The sequence below is a fragment of the Nipponia nippon genome, unplaced genomic scaffold, assembly GCF_047370975.1.
Source record: "Nipponia nippon isolate SJK-2023a ecotype South Korea unplaced genomic scaffold, ASM4737097v1 scaffold_3, whole genome shotgun sequence".
Taxonomy (NCBI): Eukaryota; Metazoa; Chordata; class Aves; order Pelecaniformes; family Threskiornithidae; genus Nipponia; species Nipponia nippon.
In genome coordinates this window covers 54989779-55010224 of record NW_028262347.1, presented here as the reverse complement: position 1 = coordinate 55010224, position 20446 = coordinate 54989779, and the positions used below count along the sequence as shown (strand labels likewise).

General features: G+C 44.6%; 1 protein-coding gene across 2 annotated transcripts in view; it reads left to right on the top strand.

Moving 5' to 3' along the window:
* Nucleotides 1-20446, top strand: part of GRIN2B (glutamate ionotropic receptor NMDA type subunit 2B) — a 206877-nt gene that overhangs the window by 128824 nt on the left and 57607 nt on the right. For both annotated transcript variants that reach the window (XM_087767094.1, XM_087767095.1), the window contains exon 5: nt 115-229. In XM_087767094.1, coding sequence (XP_087623220.1) covers nt 115-229 — 115 coding nt within the window. The remainder of the gene's footprint in view (nt 1-114; nt 230-20446) is intronic.

Genomic DNA, 20446 nt, shown 5'->3' with positions numbered 1-20446 from the left:
TTTGCACTGTGCTCCTACCGTCCTGGCGTAAGCTACAGAGCAGGGGGCAGGCTCTTGTTTCACGTTCGGTTCCCAAGCGTTAACATTCTCCTTGCTCTTTTTTCTCTCCTGCAGGTACCTGATCAATGTCACCTTTGAAGGCAGGAATTTGTCATTCAGTGAGGACGGATACCAGATGCATCCCAAGCTGGTGATCATCCTTCTGACCAAGGAGAGGAAGTGGGAGAGGGTAGGACATGTTTGGTAATTCTCAAACTGTATCAGGGAGGAAGAGGATGGAGGAAGGCTCCAGGCGAATAATTCCCCCCCACCTTTCTGTACTTCTTACCGTGGGCTGGCAATCTCCTCCTTGCATCCTGGACCACTGGTATCTCCAATACCCAGGCTTCTGTCTTCTCCATGCAGGATGCCATTACATTCTTCCATTAGCATGCATAAAAAATTCATCAGCTTCCCTTCTGTAACGTCTGAACATAAGTTTTCCTGCCTTTCAGAGAAAAGACCTCCTCTGTGCCATGGGTTTCAATGGCAGAGACAGACAATATTTCTCTGCATGGCTTGGAGGCAGTGAAGTTCTGTATGCTAGATGACTGTGATTGAGCTACAGCCACACTTAGTAAATATATGCCAGTGTTAACTGTGTTTGATATATCTGGCCACTGTCATTTGCAATGGGATGGTGCATTAAGTAGGATGTGTACGTGAGATCATATCAACTTGTTCAAAGATCCAAATTTGCATATTTCTGAATAATTTGCATGTAACCCAAAGCACTGTTTTAAAAATGGTGTGGATTTCTGTGTTAGTGCAAAGCTTTGGTTCATTTCACCTCCCACATAAATGTCAGTGGTCCAGGCTCAGAACAAGCACTCCCAAGAGGTTTGAATTAAAGTAGAGGGGTTATTTTGAGGCCTAAGAAAATAAGATATAAAAAAGTGATGGGGGTGAGAAGTCAGAGCGAAAGCAAGAATTCAGCAGAGCGCTCAATAGATAGGAAGTGGAGCTCGATCTGGATATGATCATGTATATGGCTTAGAAAAATGCCCCTTTGCCCCACCAGGCAGAGAAAGCCTTCTCTCCTCGGCTGCTTGTTGCCTACGTGGACTTGCAAGTGGCCTGCATGGCCAAAGCCAGGAAGAAATTCATGGGGAAATGAAAATGAAATAGGGGGCTGTCAGGAGAAGTGCATTCGGAAGAGGGCTGGAAGAACAACTTTTGAAGGAGGCAGAAGAGCCATCGCATTAGTGCCTGGCAGACACTAAAGTCTCTCAGTAGTTGCAGAAGTTTGGGAGGAGGGTGAAAGGCTCCAGCTTGTGCCTGGTTTACAGGAAGACCCGTCTACCTCATGGTCTCAGCACTGTGCAAACCAGATGAGAGTGTATGGTCTGGGAGAGTCAGCAGAGGTCTCAGTGGGATAGGAGCATAAGGAAATGTATGGCATGGCATCAGCATGTGCGGACAACCCTTGGATGTGTTTGGAGGCAGGCTGGCTGCTCAGGGGGTGAGCAGGCAAGGCTCGAGCTGCAGAGACCTCACATCAAGCTCTGCCCATCACACAGCTTTGCTGAAGTCCACCAGGCAAAGTCCAGGAGGATTTGTTTCTAGCTGGCACCAAATTTTTTCTCACAGAAGAAAACTCAATTGTCAGAGCAGGAAAATGAGGCAGTAGCAGCATGAATCCTGCTAGGGATTATTAGCAGGGCTAGCTGCGGGGAATCTGTTGCTGGAATGCTTTGCAGGCTCTGGGGAGGTGCAGCTAAATGCAGTCCTCTTTTTATCCTGCTTCTCACATGCATTACCCTGTTACAGCCTCAGTGACGGCTTGGGGGCTTCCATTAGTGGTAAGAGGGGTTGTTCAGTCTCCGAGAGTGTATCCATGGTCTCTCAGATGAACCAGACAATTAGTGGAAGGGATGCTGGTAAGCTGGGGCGTTGGGGTTAGACCCGGGACCTGCCTGAGCCTTGCTGTCTGTGGGGACTACTTGGCATCCATTAAACCAGAACAGTTCTTCATTTCATAGGAGCTGGGGCTGGATTGAAATGAGACTATGATGAACCATAGTATTAGTGGTATGAAAAGTCCCTAGTACTTCCTGAACACAAATGTTTTACCTTGAAGTGGGTGTCTCGCTCAGTGGGTAGATCAGGTTATTATAATAAAACTCTGGGCTGTTTGAATTTTACACTAGCAGGTTCTTCCTGAAAAATGGAGAAGTCATCTCCAACATGCTGTGGTCACAAACAAATACCTTTCCTACCTGGAACCTCATACTCTTTTTCTTAATTTTCCCCATTCAGCAGAAATGCAAACATTAAAATATAAGGGTGAAACAGAGCTCTCTGTGGCAAAGATCATTTTGTTCCGTGTTTGCAGACAGTCAGGCAAAGCAGAGTGCTGGCCCTTAACAGCAGCTCCCAGGCAATGCCACAATACAAGCCATAAATTATTCATATATTATTAGCACACAATCCCAATACCTTTGTAAGTGCATTGCTTTGCAGTGTAAAATCATCCAAAGTCTCATTAATTTTTGCTGGATTAGCAAGGTGCTTTGTCCTGGCAACTTCTAGGCAATATATAGAAGAAACTGCGCAAAGTACAGGAGAGTTTCCAAGTCAAACACTCAGGCAGTAGGAGATGAGAGATGAAAGGCTGCATGGGAAACACTGATTCAGTCCACTTGTGTGTGTTCACTATAGCTCAGTCTTTAATTACATCGCTACACACTTTTATCCATAATCAGACGCTGTGCCTGGAAGGAACATCAAGAGGTCATTTAGTCACTCCCTGTGCCCAAGGGAGGGATCAGCTAGAGTGAAATTATTCCTGACAGATGTTTGTCTCACCTGTTCTGAGAGTCCTTCAATGCTAGAAACTCCATGAAATCCTGAGGCAATCTCTTCCATGGTTTCTTTCTCTTTACCCTGGAAAGTTTTTCTAATGTCTAACCTAGATTTCCCTGACTGCAGTTTAAGCCCATTACTACTTGGCATCTCCCTAGTGGACACAGAGAATTGTTTATTCCCTTCCTCTTTTTATCTTCCCTATGTATGTTTGAAGGCTTCTATCATGTTATCTCCCAGTCATCTCTGCTGTAGATTAAACAAGAATTTGTTCAGTCTCTCCTGGTAGGGCATGTTTTCTAGTCTTCTGATCATTTTTATTAGTCTCCTCTGGATTTAGTGACACAGTCTGCTCCTCTGTACAGCTTGGTGCAGTTGATTCTTGAAAGATGGCAAATAGATTGTGCGGAGTACGTCTCATGGGGTGTATATTATATAAAGAAATGTTTTAAAACAGGTGCGAAGCCTTCCATTTTCTGAGCAGCAAAGGTGCAGACAGTGACTGAACTGTTTCAGGATTTCAGGTCTGTGCATTTTTTTGAGATTTTGATTTTTCATCCCAATTTGGAAGAAATATCTTCAAAATCTCACTAGTTATTTCAGAACAGGAATTCATTTTCCAGAAGAGCTACAGCTGTCTCCAGACTCTGATGATGATAAATCTCCTCCTGCGTGCTTCAGACAGACTGAAGCCTTATAGGGCTGACAATCATGAAAGAACACATAAGGCAACCATTTTCTGGAAAGGCGCAGTAACCTGAGCTCTTCTGCTCTTGTAGCCATGAGTAATGATTCTTCTTGTGATAAGAAAATGTGCTGCATTTCTTTCACTTCTCTGTTCTCTGCTCCTTAGGGGCAGAATGCTGCATGCCTTCCCTCACTACTTTTTAATTAGCTAGTTAGTAGAGCTCTTTGCTTCACTGGTCAGACAGCCTGTGTGTGTTTTGGGTGCCTAGATGCCCCTGTTGTATTTATTTATGTTGGGCAGGTATGCAGGTGGAGGTGATGAAGGAGGTCCACCCTTATGCCCCATGAAGGGCCCTGCCTCAATGCAGCAATGAGCTGGGGCCAGAGGTCGCACAAGGTGAGCCAGAGGCTCGGTTCTACACTAGGTTTTGTGTCTGTGGGTTGTGATGTTTTGTGTGGGAAGACTGTTTTCACCAGCCTTTTTCTATACTTTACTGGTTGCCTTTCTCCTCTGCTTTCCTATAATCCCACATATGATGAGGACTTATTTCTGGTTCATGATCCCTTTGTGAGAGCTAGCAAGTGATACTGTCCAGCTCTTGCTCACATTCACCTTCTCTGCTGAGGCAGGGCACAGCAGTCCTGTCCCATTAGCTCCCAGCTCCTCCTGTTTGCTGCCTCACTTTCCCCCAGAAAACCTGGGGATGACACAAATTTTACTGTCTCTGAGGCCCTCTTTGGGATTCTTTGTCTACTTTAATTTCTAGTGAGTTTTGCATCACTTCCATCACTAGGTTGTTCTCAGCCTCTCCCCTTTGCTGATGCTTCTCTGCCTCTTCCCCTAGGTGTGTCACTGGGGATTCGGAGCACCTTTTCATGTGGTTCACAACTGCAACCTCTTGGCCCACCCCACAGAGCCCTTTCATTTGTAGGCTCCCTGGGGCATCTCTTTACCACACATGCTCCAGTAACTCCTGCTCCTGGATGGACGAGCAAAGCCCCAGGTGATGGGTTTGGTCAGGGTGGCACTACAAGCCATTTTAGAGGAGGACAGACAGGAAACTTATGCTGAGAGATTCATTCTCCCTGCTGCATGTGCTAACCCTCTGCCCCTATCAACCCTCACCCCCTTCAGCAGATAAACTGCCTGCTGCTGCTCTTGTAATTACCAGTGATTGACTTTTGAACTCTTGAAAATCAATTAACAGCATCTGTTCTTCTTCCTCTAGCCATTGGTGTGGCCATGATTATGAATTCAGGGACAGGCTGCTCTTAGCCTGTTCCCCTACACCATTGCACATATTAGTGCTCCCTTGGATTGGGGCCATTTGCTGTGACATGCTGTCAGCTGCCTCAGTGACTGTAGACTTCCAGTACTTCCTAATGCTGCAGTAGTGTGAAAAACAGTCCCACTACTCGCTGCTGCACGGGCTTTCCAGAGATGCATTCAGCCTGGATCGTAGTCCACATAAGGTAAATTCGCGAACTTGTGTGACCCTGTCCCCTGCTTGGGACAGGCCAGTGTTATGCCCATCTGTGCTTGGGAAAGGTTCCCTCAGGATGTGGGAGGGAGCTACAGAAAGGAAAGAAGGATTTAGAAAAGAAAAATGGAAAAATAAGGTTTGTTTTATCTAAAAAAAGAGGAAGGGGAACAAGATAAGTCTTTGGACATCTAAATCATTGTTGAAAACAAGGGCATTATGGTTAGTTGCTTTTCATGTCCACAGTAAGCAGAAAGAAGACGACATCTTACTAAATTTTCAAGCAGAAAGATTTTAGTTAGATATGTAGGGAGCTGTCTAATTGTTAGCATGATGAGACATGGTGAGGCTCATTTGCTGGTGAGGCTCATTTGCTGGAGGACACATAGAAAAATATCCAACAGTGCAGGGTCTAAATCTGTCTTGCCTTGCCTCAGAGCTGGTGGATGAAGTAAGTGATCTCTTGTGGTTCTCTGCCAGCCTACAGTTGTGTGATTAGATGAACAAGATGAACCTGAAGAGTGTCTCACAAGAGACCACTTATTTGATAGGAAAGAAAAACTGGGTTATGGACAAACTGATCAGCAAAAACTTCAAGCCTGGTCCAATGAGGACATCATTTCTGCAAGCTTCTACCATGTACCTTTTGTATGAACAGGCAGTTGGTACATGAAGGCTATCGTGGATGGCTGCAAACAAAAGCCCTTTTGGAGGTACTTGTCACCTCCTGCAGTCTGCAGCTTTGGAGGGCTGATGAACATGACAGAGACCCTGAAGAGGCTGTAGCTTTTGATGATGACGCAGCCTTCAGGCCTGATCTTAAGCCTTTCTGTGCATTAAAAGAAATATTCACTGTCACTTCTTTGTGTGCTTCAATGTCCCAGTGGCAGATATAACAGGGGAGGGGGGAAGAGGACTGAAAATCTGATCAGTATTCTTGGGTTTTAGTAAAGGTCTGTGTGGTACTGGCCATTCCATGAAGCACCAATATGAATCATGTACCTGTTACGTTGCCTAGCAGAAGGAAGGATTGAGACTTTTTAATTTGTTTTTTCTGAAGAAGGCTCTTTAAAAATAAGAGAGGAACAAGAATGTAGGGTTGTGAAGTGAAAACTGCAGCTGTACAAATCCAAGCGTCTTCTCCGAAGGCCCTCCCCTGCCTTTGGAAAGATGACTAGATCATTTGAGACAGTTTCTGCCTTGTGTTGTCTGGTGCCCACCTGAGCAAGCCTTTCTGATCACTTACACATGCATGCACAGGTATGCTTGCCTCCCTGGGGTAGAACTTATTGCCTCTGGTCAGGTTCTGCGCTGTGTGTGGAGTTTTGGCACCTTGACAGCATGTCTGGGGACTTCAGAGAGGAAATGTTTTTTTATCCCACCGACTCCTTTTATGGTGAGAAAAGATTGGATTGTTTTTGCCAATCAGTCTTGTTTTGCTAATTTCCCTGTGTACATGGGGATTTATGACTCATTGTCCCTGAGGAGAAATGGCATAGGAGTTTGTTTAAACCTACTCAGAGTTAGTGACTGATTCTGTTCCCATAGAACCAGTTTTCAGAAGGATATAGCTTTACTTAGGGCAGATGAACTGTTCTAGATTTAAGCATGTATGGCTGAAATTAGAATGGGAGTCTGTAAATGCATTTCCCCCCTTATTTATAAAGTGTTCTTTCTGGACATTTCTCTAAGAGACCGTAATTTCCTAAATCCCTTGCTTCTCATTAGACAGCAGACTTGCATCAAAGAATACATATTTTATGGATACCCCACTCCCAAGTGAGTGTCCCATAGATACCTGATCTAGGTCACATCTGATGGCTCTGTTGATGACTCTGATTCAATCAGACAACCAGATGGCTTTATTTGTGCACCTATGCTGCACCCACTGTCAGGATTTGGCCTGGCTTCTCACAATTGTCCAGGATGTAACTGTACATATTTGTGGCTAGTTATGGCCATGTTAATCTTACACTGACTCCTAAGGAGAAGGGCAGATGCAAGTGCCACACAAAGCTTTCCTTATCAGGAGATAAATGGAACAATCTTTCTGAAAAAGCCTCCTATGTAAATCTTGTGGACATGCTGATCAAATGGTATCTTTGCTGACTGATCATATCAGACCATTAGATTAGATTACTGTATCCTGCAATAATGAGCTAGTCCATCTCTTTGAACAAAGAGGACACTAGCTGCGTGTCTCCTCCTAACCACCGTATATTATGTCAGTATAAGCTGTTTGCTCTCTTTGCCTCTTGCTGAAGTGGTTCCTGACTTTGTTTGCTTGAATTTTGGAGTCTATTTGTATGATTCATGAGCCTGCAGAAAAATATTCTGGCTCTTCTCCACCAGGCCCTACTCCCTGGCTACTGGAGGGAATTCTTACATTGAAACAATGACAGCTTCTTGGAGAGACCTTGTCCTCTAATGCAAATCAAATATTGGAAAATCTGGAGATCTTTATTAAGCCCAGGCTGTAGTCAAAATGCCTCCTACCATTTCCATGCTGGTATAGCTGATGAGGGTGGTAGTAGCCATCTGACCTTTACTGGGGTTGTCAGCCTAACTCCTTGGACAGGGCAACCCTGAAGACTGTGCCCAGTGTACTAATGTGGTAATGCCATCCAGCCATGGGAGAAGACTGCTCTTGCCTTGGTTGCATTCTGGATGAGAGCTCTAGTCTGGGGCTTTCTTCCAGCTGGCTTGCCCATGCCACACAGTGAAGGAGGTCACCATTCCCCCTTGCTGCAGGTACATGCAGTCACCTCTTGCGTGTCATCACTGCTGTCCCCAGCAACCAGTTATGGACTTGGGACTCTGCTGTGCAGGGAGCTGTGTGAACGCTAACCAGAAAGGTGGCTCCTACCCCAAAATGGTTACACTTTAATTAGAAGACAAAAGGCAGCAGATGGGTACAGATGGACCAACGGGGGAGTACAAGGGAACAATCAGACAACATTAGTCAGCATGGTAGGCAGCAGGCTTTACACACCAACTGCCTAACTCTTGTGAAGCAGGCTTATGGGGCCTCATCGAGAGTGTGAAGGGCAGATGGGAAAAAGCAGTAAAGGTGCTTTTGCATGCTTGGAGAGCTGCGGCTGAGAAGGTGCAACAATTCAAAAATACCCAGTGCTGCTGGAAAATCTCCAGTCTTCTTAACATCCAAAGGGATAATCCTAACTTTACAGAGAACCAAAAAAACCCGTGATAAGGCTACGTCTTGCGATGCAGCACCACCTCTCAGTGCAGGGCTGGTGCGCTAGTGCCAGAGCCACATTGCTTCTGGTTGAAAACCCTCCTGCTTGCCACCAGCTTGGAGGTTTCTGTGGCATGTCAGATGCTGCTGTGTATCTGCGTCCCTTTCATTGTGACGATTTCATTGATTGTGGGAATGTGTTATCCCCGCATGTTGACAATAAACATCCATATCTTAATTCAGGTGATAGCTGAGCTGCTGCGGGAAGACAAGCTTCAAGCATGGGTAGAGTAATGAAATATTCCTATCACAACACAGTATCAAGGGTCCATCCTATCATCCCTGATCAGTTTACAACATCCTCAAAAAAAACAGGAAGGGGGGTTTGATTTGGTTAGAACTGAAAAAAACAAACATAGCTGTTGTTTTGTATTTTTTGGTGAATGAAAACAAATTAATATTTCTTTTTGAGTCCACACAAAATGTCTTTCTGACCTGAAAAAAAAAATAATCAGGGCATTTAAATGTAGTAAAAATGTTTTGTAACATAGAGCAGCTTTGATAGAAAAATGTCATGTGAAAATGAAATTTTCTAAAGCGTTCATTTTGTGCATTGCCATTTTTAAGCAAAGTGTGTCATTGTGAAAAGTGTAAGTGATATATGCTGACATTCTAAGAATCCCCTCCCTTGCCCTCTCTTCAGGCCAAAATTCTTCTCTAATTTCAATCTGAGCACAAGAATGCCTTTTTCCCCAAACTCCATTTATGAGTGAACTGACTGTTCATCAGCTCAACAGTAATTGCTCCACCTGTACTCCACTCAGGAGTGACATGGGCAGGTTGTGTTTCCTACAACACTGGACAGATACACAGCACAGCAAACTTCCCCTGCTTTGTCCCCAACCACGTGCTGGAAATCGCATCAGGGAGTCTGTAGGAGCCAGAAACCACACAGGTTGCCCAAGTGCCATTGGAAGAGGCAGTTTATTTCCCATGGGTTTTCATGGCCAGACTATGCCACAAAAAGACAGCTGAGGAAAGCATGGGAATTTTGGCAGCTTAAAGATTTGAAATTCGTGAAGAGAGGAAGCAGCCAACCAAACTGAGCCTGGAGAAAGTGCTAGCATAGCTTCTGCTGAAGGAGACTCACAGTGAGTGAACGTGCCCCTGGTGCCTGAGGGTGTGTTTTCATCTGTTTGGTTGCAATTGCTTGAGACTGTGTCTCACGTCAACAATGTCTTTGCTTGGCCTGTGAATCCTATGCTTCTTCTATTTTTACATTTCCTGAATGTTATTAACTGGAGGCTCTGTTTTCCTTCCATGGGGCTTGAGAGAAGGGAGGTGCTGCTGTGCCCTCATCTGCATATTCATAGGACCTTACTTTTTTCTTTCTTTTGCCTTTTTCTTTTGGTTTTTGTTTTCTTTCTCTTCCTCCTCCTGTCCCCCATTTTATTTGCTAGGGTTTTGACAGTTTGCTTTCCTGAATTAGGAGTCTGGACACATTTGGTTCTGAATGCATTTGAAATAATTTTTTCTTAATATGAAATTGCTCAGACTTCTATTCAGTAAGGAATACCTTGTTTGTTGTGTCTTTGGCTTGGTTTCTCTCCTCTGGTGTTGGTTCTGGCCAGCATTTCTGTGCTCGGTTCTCACATGCTCCTTGCTTTGGGTTTGAATCCTGACTGTGTGTAGGTGACTTGGCTTGATGCTGACCTGCATCTTGGCTGTATTTTTTACTAGACAAGGACAGTCTTTTCCCCTGTGGTTTTCTCCGCACTGTTATGTGTTAACTTCTTTGCTGCTTTTAGAAGGTATCTCAGTGTTAAAACTGTGGCTATCACTGGAGCTATTGTGTGCTTGAGTTACTCTGGCTGCTCATGAACTCTGGCATGCGTTTAGTGTCATTGATTTGAGCATACAATATGTTCAGCGTTGTTTGTTTTCCCTCTGCCTGAACTGTGTTTTCCCTGAGTCTGTAATTTTTTCAGACTGCCTTTGGTAATGTTAGATCCCAGCATTCACTGTTTCATTGCCTTGTAGTGGTGTCTGAGTGTCTGTCACTATCCTTTGGCCTTTCTTCCTCATGAAAGGCTCTGGCATTTACTGACCTGGGTTTATTTCTAAAATGTGCTGGGGGTTGTGCTGTCTTCTGCTGAGTCAGCAGTTTGCCAGGTTTATTTAATTTCCTTCTGCTGGGCTAGCTGCATTCTGCAACGTCTTCCACCATGCCAAGCCTGGAAGATTGTTTGACAGACTTTTTCTTGTTCCTGTTTAAGCTTTCGAATTGGTCTGCATTTTGTGTGACAGTTTCTGGTGCTTGTTTCCCTTAGGTTTATTTCCTCAGTTCCTGTACATGATAATGACTTACATTTCTATTGTTCCTTCCTTCAAGAAGGATCCTAAGCACTTTGCAAAATTAACATGCAGGCAACATTTCACTATGAGTAACGTTCAGCTGCTTGTGTGGTGGAATGGGGTTAGGCTGTTTAATGATGCAAAATAGTGCTGCATAGCCATGTAGGGTAAGAAAGAAGAGTCTCAAACGGAAGGAGACGAGGAATATTTAATTGGACTCTGGCCAATTTTGTCCCCAAAGTCTGTTTTTGGGGAAAATGACACGAATCATTAAAGACCAGAAGTTATAAGGCCTGTTTCCTTCCCTTTCCAGATGATAACGCCTGAGCCTCAGATATATGGTGGGAAGAACAAATGAGTCTGTGAAAAAACATAGTTCAGGATCAATGAAAATATTAATTAATTTTGGTCAGATATGGACGATTTATTTTAGAAGTTTTATTGCTGTAAATGAAAAATGACATTTTAATGTTTTCATGTAGACTCACAAAAGCCTTTAGATACCATTCACAGAGGCAACGTGGAGGAGGAAATGGTAACATCTTCCCCCAGATCCCAGAGCCTCGTTAGCCAGACAGTGAGGACAGACTTCTAGGCAATGAGAAAACTGCATTCAAATCCCTTCTGCCTGACTCAGAACAGAGGTTTAAACTGCATTCTGCATCACTTCTCAGGAGAGAGGTCTAGCCCTTGGGACTTAGATAGTTTTTTATTTATGTTTTTCTTTTTTAATTGAAACCCCTTTGCCAGTGAGTACTTGAAGTACCTTTGCAGATGTTTGTTTGGATCCAAATTTCCATCACTTTTATTAAACGGGTCTGATAAACAACATGATTTTTGTGTGTGTGTTGAATGGATGAGTTTGATTAGTGGAAAATTCAAAAAAGCAAACAAACCTGGGCTTAGACTGAAGCAACACCTTTAATTTTTTTTCCTGTATTGTTCAGACCTTGCTTTGAAAAATCATTTTTTGCACAGCTTAATCAGAACACCATTTTGGTCAGTGTTGGAGCATGCAGGGCCGGCCCTTATGAGACTGGGGAAAACTGTGCAGCAGGGCAGCTTGCCACCCACCACATAACACAGGGTCCACACTGCAATGTTAATGCTGATAGGTGCTACAGATTCCTTTGTTCTCCTGGTAGATCCACCCTGGTATTATGTAATCCTGTGGTTTTTGAGAAGAAATAGTGTTTGCTGATAAATCCACTTATATTGGGTGCAGCACTGGACAGCAGAGGTATGCTGCAGTTTTTCCAGCCTAAGCAGTGTCATATGACAGTCTCACCATCCAAACTGGGGGATCTGGGAATAATAGAAAGAGTTCCTTCTTCTGCGGCCTGCTGCCTGAGGTCAGCTCCTGCATGCCAAGTTTAACTGTTTGCTCTGAGCATCATCTGGGTGTTTTAAGAATTCAGGATTGCTCAGGTCACTTCTTTCAGGCCAGTGCTTTACTTTTGTTCTTTTTTAGAAGTGGGAGATATTTGCTTTCCTTCTTAGATGTGTGCTCATTTTCACTGAGGCCAGAGTTCTTTGTGTCACTGCATTTAATTATGTTTGCTTTGTAAAGACTGCTGGGATTATAGCAGCATCTCATTTCTGTAGCTTTTCTGCCTCTGAAAGGGACTACCTGTGGACAGCTGCTTTCCTTGAGCTTCTCCTGTGTATAGATCAGCTTGTATTTGTAGTTTCCACCAGCTTCATGCCTTGTCCCTTTTCTTACAGATGGCTGCTATTTGAGGTCTTGGCTTTCAGGATGGCTGAGGAACAGACCTATAGAGAGCTGTGTGTGTCTGTATTTGAACAGTTGTTCTCATCTGTGCTCTGTCTCCTGTGTTTGGCCCCAAAATAAGTCCTGCGTGTGTATATATTTTCCTGCTCATTGCCTAGACACCTTGCTCCAGCCTGGGACTAATGGAGACACTGTCTTACAAATAAAGATTAAAAGAGTACAGTCTAGTGAAATCTGCGCTAAGGACTTTCTCCGTTAAGAAGTCCCCTGTCTCAAATAAACACTTTGAAGTATTCCCAGGGTTTACTGTGCAATGTTACTTGAACTTTAGTTAAAACCTGCTTTCTCTGGGTAGCCTGTGTCTTACTGGACCCTTGCCTGGTTGCTGAGGATAGATTTTTCCCAAGTATATATTTTTGCCAGATAGGGAGTATGATAATTTTCTGCAAGTGTTTGAAGGGAATAATCAATAAGGAAAGGAAGGACTTCTTTAGGACAATCCAAGTGAATGTAATTAAAGAGTAATGAGGAGGCAGGAGGAAGAGCAAAAGTGCATCTAGATTGAATATCAGGGATCAGTGGGTTCTTTTAAAAGATGCAAAACAGTTGTCTGATGAACATGCTGGGAGCATGGTTGCTGCGGCTATTGACTATGGGATGGGAAAGACCAAATGGGAGGGAGGTGGAGAGGAACAGACTGGAGAGACATCCACCAAATTTTTTATTTTCGTTGTTCCATATCTGTCTGTGTGTTGCTCTGGAGGGCGAGCAGCACAGCCCCCCTGGGGGAAATCTTCCCTCTCCCAGATACACTCTCTCCCCAGCTGCTCTGTCTGCCCTCCTGCGAGTGGGAGCATGGAAGAAATTTCCCTTGCCTTCTGCTTGAGGGGAGGGGGCCCAGTTTGTGCTGTGACAGGGGGAGAGGGCTGGGAAGCCCCCCATGCCCTGAGGAGCCTGGCAGGGCTCTGTGCTGCCCGCCCTGCGCCTGTATGGGTGGAATTTTCCAGGAGCGTCCCTCTCCACCATCACCATCGCTTTGCAAACTCCAAGAAACGCAACTCATGAAAATGCATTCTTAGCACACAGCTGACATGGTCAACATCTGGTTTCCAAAGAGAGCGCTGTGAGAGATTTGAAATTGCTGCACTGTGGAAAAAAATGACTTGAGGTAATTATAGACACCTAACAATACTATTTAATTTCTTCTGCTGTGTCTTTCCTACATAGTGTATCTGGTAATGCTTCAGAGAGCTGAATAATTCTGACAGAGGGCAGAGAGAGGGGTAGGTAAGGGAGAAAAATGTCCCCCGTGATCTCAGTTAGGATCTGAAATGAAGACAATGTGAGTGGAGGATTAGATGTTTCCAAGTCCTGCTACAGAAAGGGGGACCTTTGCCTTTTTTGTGCATTGGCTATGGGCGGAGGAGGATGTGGAGGATGAGGGAAGCTGAGGAAGACAGGACATCTGAGCGCAGACTCACAGGACAGGGGGAGCTTAGCACACAGCTTCACTGGCAGCTGGGATGCTGCTTGGCCCTACCTCTGCTGAGCAGGCTCAGAGCTTGAGACCACAGGAGAAAGGGAGATGAAATTTATAACATTGGACCTGTGACCAGTGGCGAGACTGACTGCTCCAGGAGGCAATTCAGAGTGGCTAAAAGTCAGATCCTTGCTCAAAACCACTTTTGCTTCCTCTGATGCAGAGGGAGCCTGCAAAGACCAACCTCAGGAGGCTCAAGTGAGGACAAGCCTGGATCCCAGCAAGGTCTCCTCTCTCCTTCAGAAGTGCTGTCGCTCTGTTGGCACTGCAGTCCAGAGGTCCTGCGTAGGCTGTGTGTGTCCACAGCCAAGATTCCTCCTGGCAGCACAGAGCCAGCTGCAGTGCTGACCTGTCCCCCAAGAAGTGAGCACATTCCCTGGGGGCTGCTGCAGTGGAAGGGGCACTGCAGGGGGGCCTTAAGAAGATGCTCAAGGGACAAATAGGAGGACCTGTGTGGAGGTCAGGACATGGTTTAGGAGAAGGCCTCAGAGACTAAGTGGCACATGTGAAGGGGCACAGTGAGAACCATGGAAGGCAGAATTGGGGAGCAGTGGGCAAAAATAGAATTTGGGGACATTAGATGTCGGTTCTAGCGTCAGGGTGGAGGTACCCAGGAGAGGGAGCCTTGGGGACCATTGAACCTTTCTGTAGAGCCCAACAGCAGGAGAAGGATATTATGGGGGGTTGCTGTTTGATTTGGCCTGCAATGCAGCCAGGGTTGCAGCAGATAGACAAAGATGCAAGGTGAAGATGAAACCCATGTCTCAAGCCCCTAAGATGTTGCGTGCTACCTTTCTGCCCTTGTGCTGAGTGCTGTGTCCCACCTCAGCTGCCGGCTCTGAGACAATTACAGATGTGCAGAGGTGAAGTGAAAGGCAGTGGAGGTTTTCTAAAGGGATGATGGAAGGTCAGCAAGAGACTTCAAGCTAAGGACCTGTCAATTGGTATAGCTTCTACTGGTAAATTGTCCCCTGAAGGCAAGCTCTTAGTATCATTTCATTTAGAGAAATGCACCAAAAGGGATATAATGAAGATATTCATATTATGAAAGTGTGACTGTTATCCTGGAAGAAGCGCTGTTTAAGACTCATTTGTCTGTCATGCTCATCAGGGCTTGTCTCAGTGATACGTAATCTGAAGAGCTGTTCATGCTGATGTGTTACAATACTTAAGTGTAGGCCTTAGGAAAGAGGCCTACATATACAAACATAGCTATTTGAGTGACTCTGCCCAAAAGCAACTTCTATTGAGTTAACTTGCAGAAAATCCTCTGAAAGGTTTTTTGGTGGAAAATTAGTATTTCAGTTAAAATACATTTTTCATATGAGGTGCTTGTTTTCCTTGACACATTGCAACTTTTTGTGAGAAGGCTGAGAGGTTTGAAAAGAGACACTCCAGAGCCTTTTATTGCTACAAACACATATAAATTGATTTTGGTTTTTTTGTTCTCAAATTTTTGAATACTATTTTGAAATTTCAGCAAAAGAAGCAATGTCAGGGACCTCCTCTCATTTATATTCAAATGGATATTTCTGTGTGTTTCAGGAAGCCAGAAACACGAACCAGATGATTCTGGTATTAAAAAAAGAACATACTCTTAGCCAGTGTACCTCCTTCAGAGGAAATTACCATCTCTCTCTCTCCTCCAGAAGGTTCTGCAATGATAAATGCAAAGCTGTGCTAGATGCTCAGGGAATAACCGAACCTTGATCTCTGAGAAAAGAGCTACGGATGGTTACCAGTTCAAGGTCAAGGTCCTGGACAAATCTGAAGCTTTCCCTATTGGGGGCTTATGAAGGGTATGGTGAGCATGGGCACAGCTGTGTGGCAGGAAAAACAGAAATTATTGGAACAGGATATAGGAATTAATGATAAATATTTAGCCAGCATCACAACTTTGCAAGATGGTTTCTACAAATTAAAGCAAAAAAGAGGTGTTCTGTTCTTGAAAGACCTCTCTCACAGGCCACCTAGATGCCATTCTCTATAGCGTCATGCAAAGTTTGTCTCTTCTCCTTGCTGCCTTACACCCTCTCCCTCTCCCACTTCCTTACTCCAGAAGCTGCTCTGTTGCTGTAAAGCAGGCTATTCTGAGTTATACTGATGCTGTAAAATTGGAACTGCACTTCCTGACCCATCCCCTCCTTCTGGGGCCCAAGCACATCTTTGTCCTCTGGTGGATTGCGACGGCAGTCCTTGCCTGGTTCTTCATGTGAGGTGCGCATGCCCAGGAATTCTTTTCATGCTCTCCCAACATTGTCCCTCCAGACAGTGCTGGACAGGATAGTGGTGTAAAGCTCAGCAAAGCCAGAATGTGAAGATAGCCAAGAAAAGGGAGGAGGGATTGGAACGGGAAGGGTTAAAATAAATAACTCTCATGAGATCTGTGTTGAAAGCAGATTGACTGCGCCCTTGGTTACAAACTCATATTTTGGGGGAGAGACTAAACCAAGGTTATTTCTGCTTAGAATTTTGCTGTTACTGGTCATCCATTTCTGCAGCATTTTGCAGAGCAGCGAACTGAATACTGCCATGCGGCCAGTCAGCTATCTACCTGCAGCATAATACCGACAGTGCTGGGTAAACTAGAACTGGCTTCAAGTTTTCTCTGACATCACCCTGACCTCTGTAGAAAGAGGAGGAGACAGGTTACCAGCCTTCTGTGAGCAACTCTAAGAGATACTGCAAACAGCTATCTCAAAGTATGTGAGCTTTCCCTTTATCTGCCTGCCTGCTTCGTTGCAGTGGAAGGTGGTTGCTGAGTTGCCTGTGCAGAAGCAGATCTGAAGACCTCGATTTTCTTCACCTGTTTCAGCCTAGGTTTGGGAACAGGGAAGCTGTGAAGGTTGTAATAACCAGGATTCAGTTGCTGAGTCAGACACATGCCTTCTATTAACACCTCCATTCTGCTCCCTTCAGCTACAGGGTAGTTTGAGGTAATTGCTTATCTACACAGGGGCTCTTTGTCTGGGGGATGAGGCCTCCGTGTGAGGAGCATCTCTTTGTAGTTTTGGAGGCTGAGGCTTGGCTGAAAGAGGCCACAAGGTCTCACAAATGCACTAGACAATGTTCTAATTTGCTTGTGAAAGGAGCCTGATGGCTGACCTCCAAGTACCAGGGTGTCCCATCTATTTTGTGTTGGACATGCGGACAAGAAATAGCACCCTAGCTGTTTAAAAACATCTTTGTTTTGATTTTATTTGTTGTATTTTGTGCCCTTCTTGCTGCAGTCATCATCTCTCTTGCTACTGGGTGCCACAGAGCACTGTATAGGAGCCTGTGCCGAAATCATAATGAGTAATGCTCATGCACTGACCCTACAGTACATCTCTTTTTCAGTGGTGGGCCTACCTTCTTTTGTGTTTCTGGTACGCCTGAAGGTACTGAATTTGTTCTCCAGAGCCCTCTGTGGCTTTGCATCCTGAGTATTTTGTAGCTTTATGCTTCAGCCTGGATTGGAACTAGCTAGGGTAATTGAGCTAAAAATCTGTAGATTTGTACATGTAGCTTACCAGTGGTGTGATCTTGGCACGGGGTGCTAGATACTGATACTTTCTTCCATGCCTTTAGTAAAATGCAGACGAAGGTTACTGACCTTTAAGATAAGTTGCACTGCCTGCCTGTTTGCTGAGGCTGTTTCTGAGGAGAATGGTAGTATAGGGAGGTGTTGGATGTATTTCTTCTTTATGGGCTGTGGAGGTCTCTAATGTCATTTTCTGACCTTGTGTTAATTGGAAGTGTTTCCACGGATGTTTTTCAATTTTATTGCTATTGCACTTGGAGAGATTGAAATAATACACAATACAGAATGGGAAATAAATAAAACCAATGATCTTATGAGGTTTGGCAAATCTTACGTCTGTGGTGCCTGGAGCCTCCTTATTGGCTAATAAACTATTTGTCCTTCTTTCCCTGGCTTCTCTTCCGGAGAAAGTGTTCTCACAGGATCTCTCTCTTACACACAGTGAGCACCAGAAATGCTAAGGAATGGGAGGCAGGGCAGTGAACAGGGGAGACACACTTCGACTGGAGGGCATGCAGGGAGGTAGGGAATGGTGAAATGTGGAATGTACAAAGTGACAGATCAAAGATGAGGGATTTGTTGACTCCTTTGTTAATCAAGAAGTCAAAAGAGGGGGGGTCAATCAGAAAAAGTAGCCTTCATCTAGGTTAGGACAATGCCTCTAATTTCCTTAGCAAGATGACTGATGGGCTGTGGACGGCTTGTTCCAGGAGAAGTCCCAGGAAATAGGACTTGATCAATAAGGGACAAGCAGCACAGCAGCCTGGGGAGCTCCTCAAGCCCTTGTGCTGCAGCAGTGCATGAGGTCAAGTTTCCTCTTTCTGCTGGTACAGCTGCAGAAAGAACCTTCTGGCTTGCGGATGGACTGATCTACACAGACTGCTTTTATCAGCACTTGTTGAAAGGGGTGCTTCATGTTGTGGAGACAACACTTTCCTTCCCGTTTATATCATGGTCATCTGGAGATACTTACAGTTGTATAGCCATGGCTATGGAAGAAGAGTTCAGGCCAAAGCTCACAATGATGCCTTGAAGTTTGCCACATCCAGAGGAAATCCCTAAACTGTTTTGATACAGTTCACTAAAACTTTCTTTGATGATGCCTTTTCTAAATCCACCTGAAGGAAACAAAATTTTATTTACTTTGATTTCCATCCTCAGTCTTTTGACAATATAGTTTACAAAGGGGCATATTTCTGGGATAAATCAGTTCAAGATTTATTGCTCAAGAATGAAAATTTCCTCCATACCCCCATTCCCAGCAAATTTACTTACTTGAGAAAAGGAAAGTCATGACATTTTATAATTCTCTGTCCTGAAGCCATGCTGAGTATCAACAATCTTTTGACCTGTGGCCTTGGGCAAATGTCCTTTGCTTATTGTGTGTTTTGCAGTAGCAGTATTTAATGAAACATTGTAAGGTGCAGCTGACTCTGCAAAGGCGATGCTTGATTGCTCTAGGTCCTTCTGGTAGTACCCCTGCAGTCTGTGATGGGTGGCATGTGGGACAGACCAATTCACTCCTCCTTCATCTTTAATCTGTGCACAAACTCCCCATGAGAAGCTGAGGGAGGAGAGGCGGAGCTGTCCTTGATTTCCCTTTCACACAGGGCCCAGAAGCCAGCTTTCCTGGCTGCTGAAAAAGAGGCACTTGGAGAAATGGCAGCTGAAATTAAACCGTGGCAAGAGAAAGGGGTGATAGAAAGAGGTACTTTCTGAAAGAACAGGTTAAATCCTAAAGATCTCCTTCAGTCTAATGCCTCTGCCACTTCATGGTAAACAGATCAGGACGCTTTCACTGGTGAGCAGAAATAGTGTTTTTTTTCTGCAGCTGCTAAGAAACCTCTGCTCTATGCTGCAGGCTTTTCTGTCCATGGCTACGAATGTAGCATCTCCACAGCAGGTTATGAATTCATTGTGTTTTAATATTGGCAGTAAATTATGTGGGAGACTTCAGTGTGGTTCAAGACATAATGTCCCATTTTCTCAGTAACAACGTAGGACTGCTTTTGCTTATGCTCTCTGGAGAGCAAAGTGAATTTGATCTCCAGGCTGTCATTCCAGGCTCCTCCACAGATGCTGAGAACAGTTAAAAATGCTGGTGGAGTTATTTAAGTGTCCAGTGATTTGGACTCAGAGGACAAGGCCTCGTCCCTCAGATATTTTAAGTGTTTGGTCCCCTGGGGCCCAGGAAAAGAAAGAAAACTTTGTGCTAGAGACAAGCACTTTTCTGGCAGAATTTTGTGTTGAAAACTCTGTTCTTTCAGAGTTTCCCTTAGGCCAGGACAGTCAGAAGAGGCAGATCTACTTGTGGAATGGCTTAAACATAATTATATGGGCTAGCCTCCCCATCAGTATTATGTCTTTAGGGAAAATAGCCCAAGTTCTTTGTTTTGGGGTGATGTTTTTTTCCATCCTCTTTACCATCTTGTTTTGGCTGCTGTCTGGGACTCCCGTTCAATGGTCAAAGATCTCAGGCAGCAAAAATGCCAGGTTTGAAAGTCTGATGCAGCAATCTTGTGTCCTACTTGACACTTCTCACCATACAGTCTAGCCTCTGGCTTTTGCCTGCTGCTGCACCCAATACACCAAATGTAAGCCCAGAAACAAACCTCAGCATGGCTGTGGACAGGCAGTGTTGATACTGGGTGGGAATCTAGACCTGTTTCCCCAGTGTTTCCAGAAGATGCACACTTCGGTGAGGTGCCTGCAGGGCAGACAAAACTTTGCACATGTTATTCTGTGAGGGGGACAGGTGCGTAGTGTTTGGTGGCTGCAGAAAGCTGTAGATGTGCATATGGGTACTTATGCTTAACAAGGTACATGTGGAAGTGTACTGGTCCTGCATGTATTTCTATGTGTGAGTTAAAGATACTGGTCCTTGCAGTGTGTGTGGAGCACTACCTCTTTCTCTATGTGTGTGTGCACTGCCTAATGCCACCTTCACTTCTTTCAGTCTTGATTTATAATCTGTATCACAAGAGTTTTTACCACTCCCATAACTCCAAGTTTCTTTGTCTTTGCTTCTTTCTAATCATTGCCATTGCAACTTTGGGAATGGTTCCTGATCCTGGGAATGCCCAGTCCT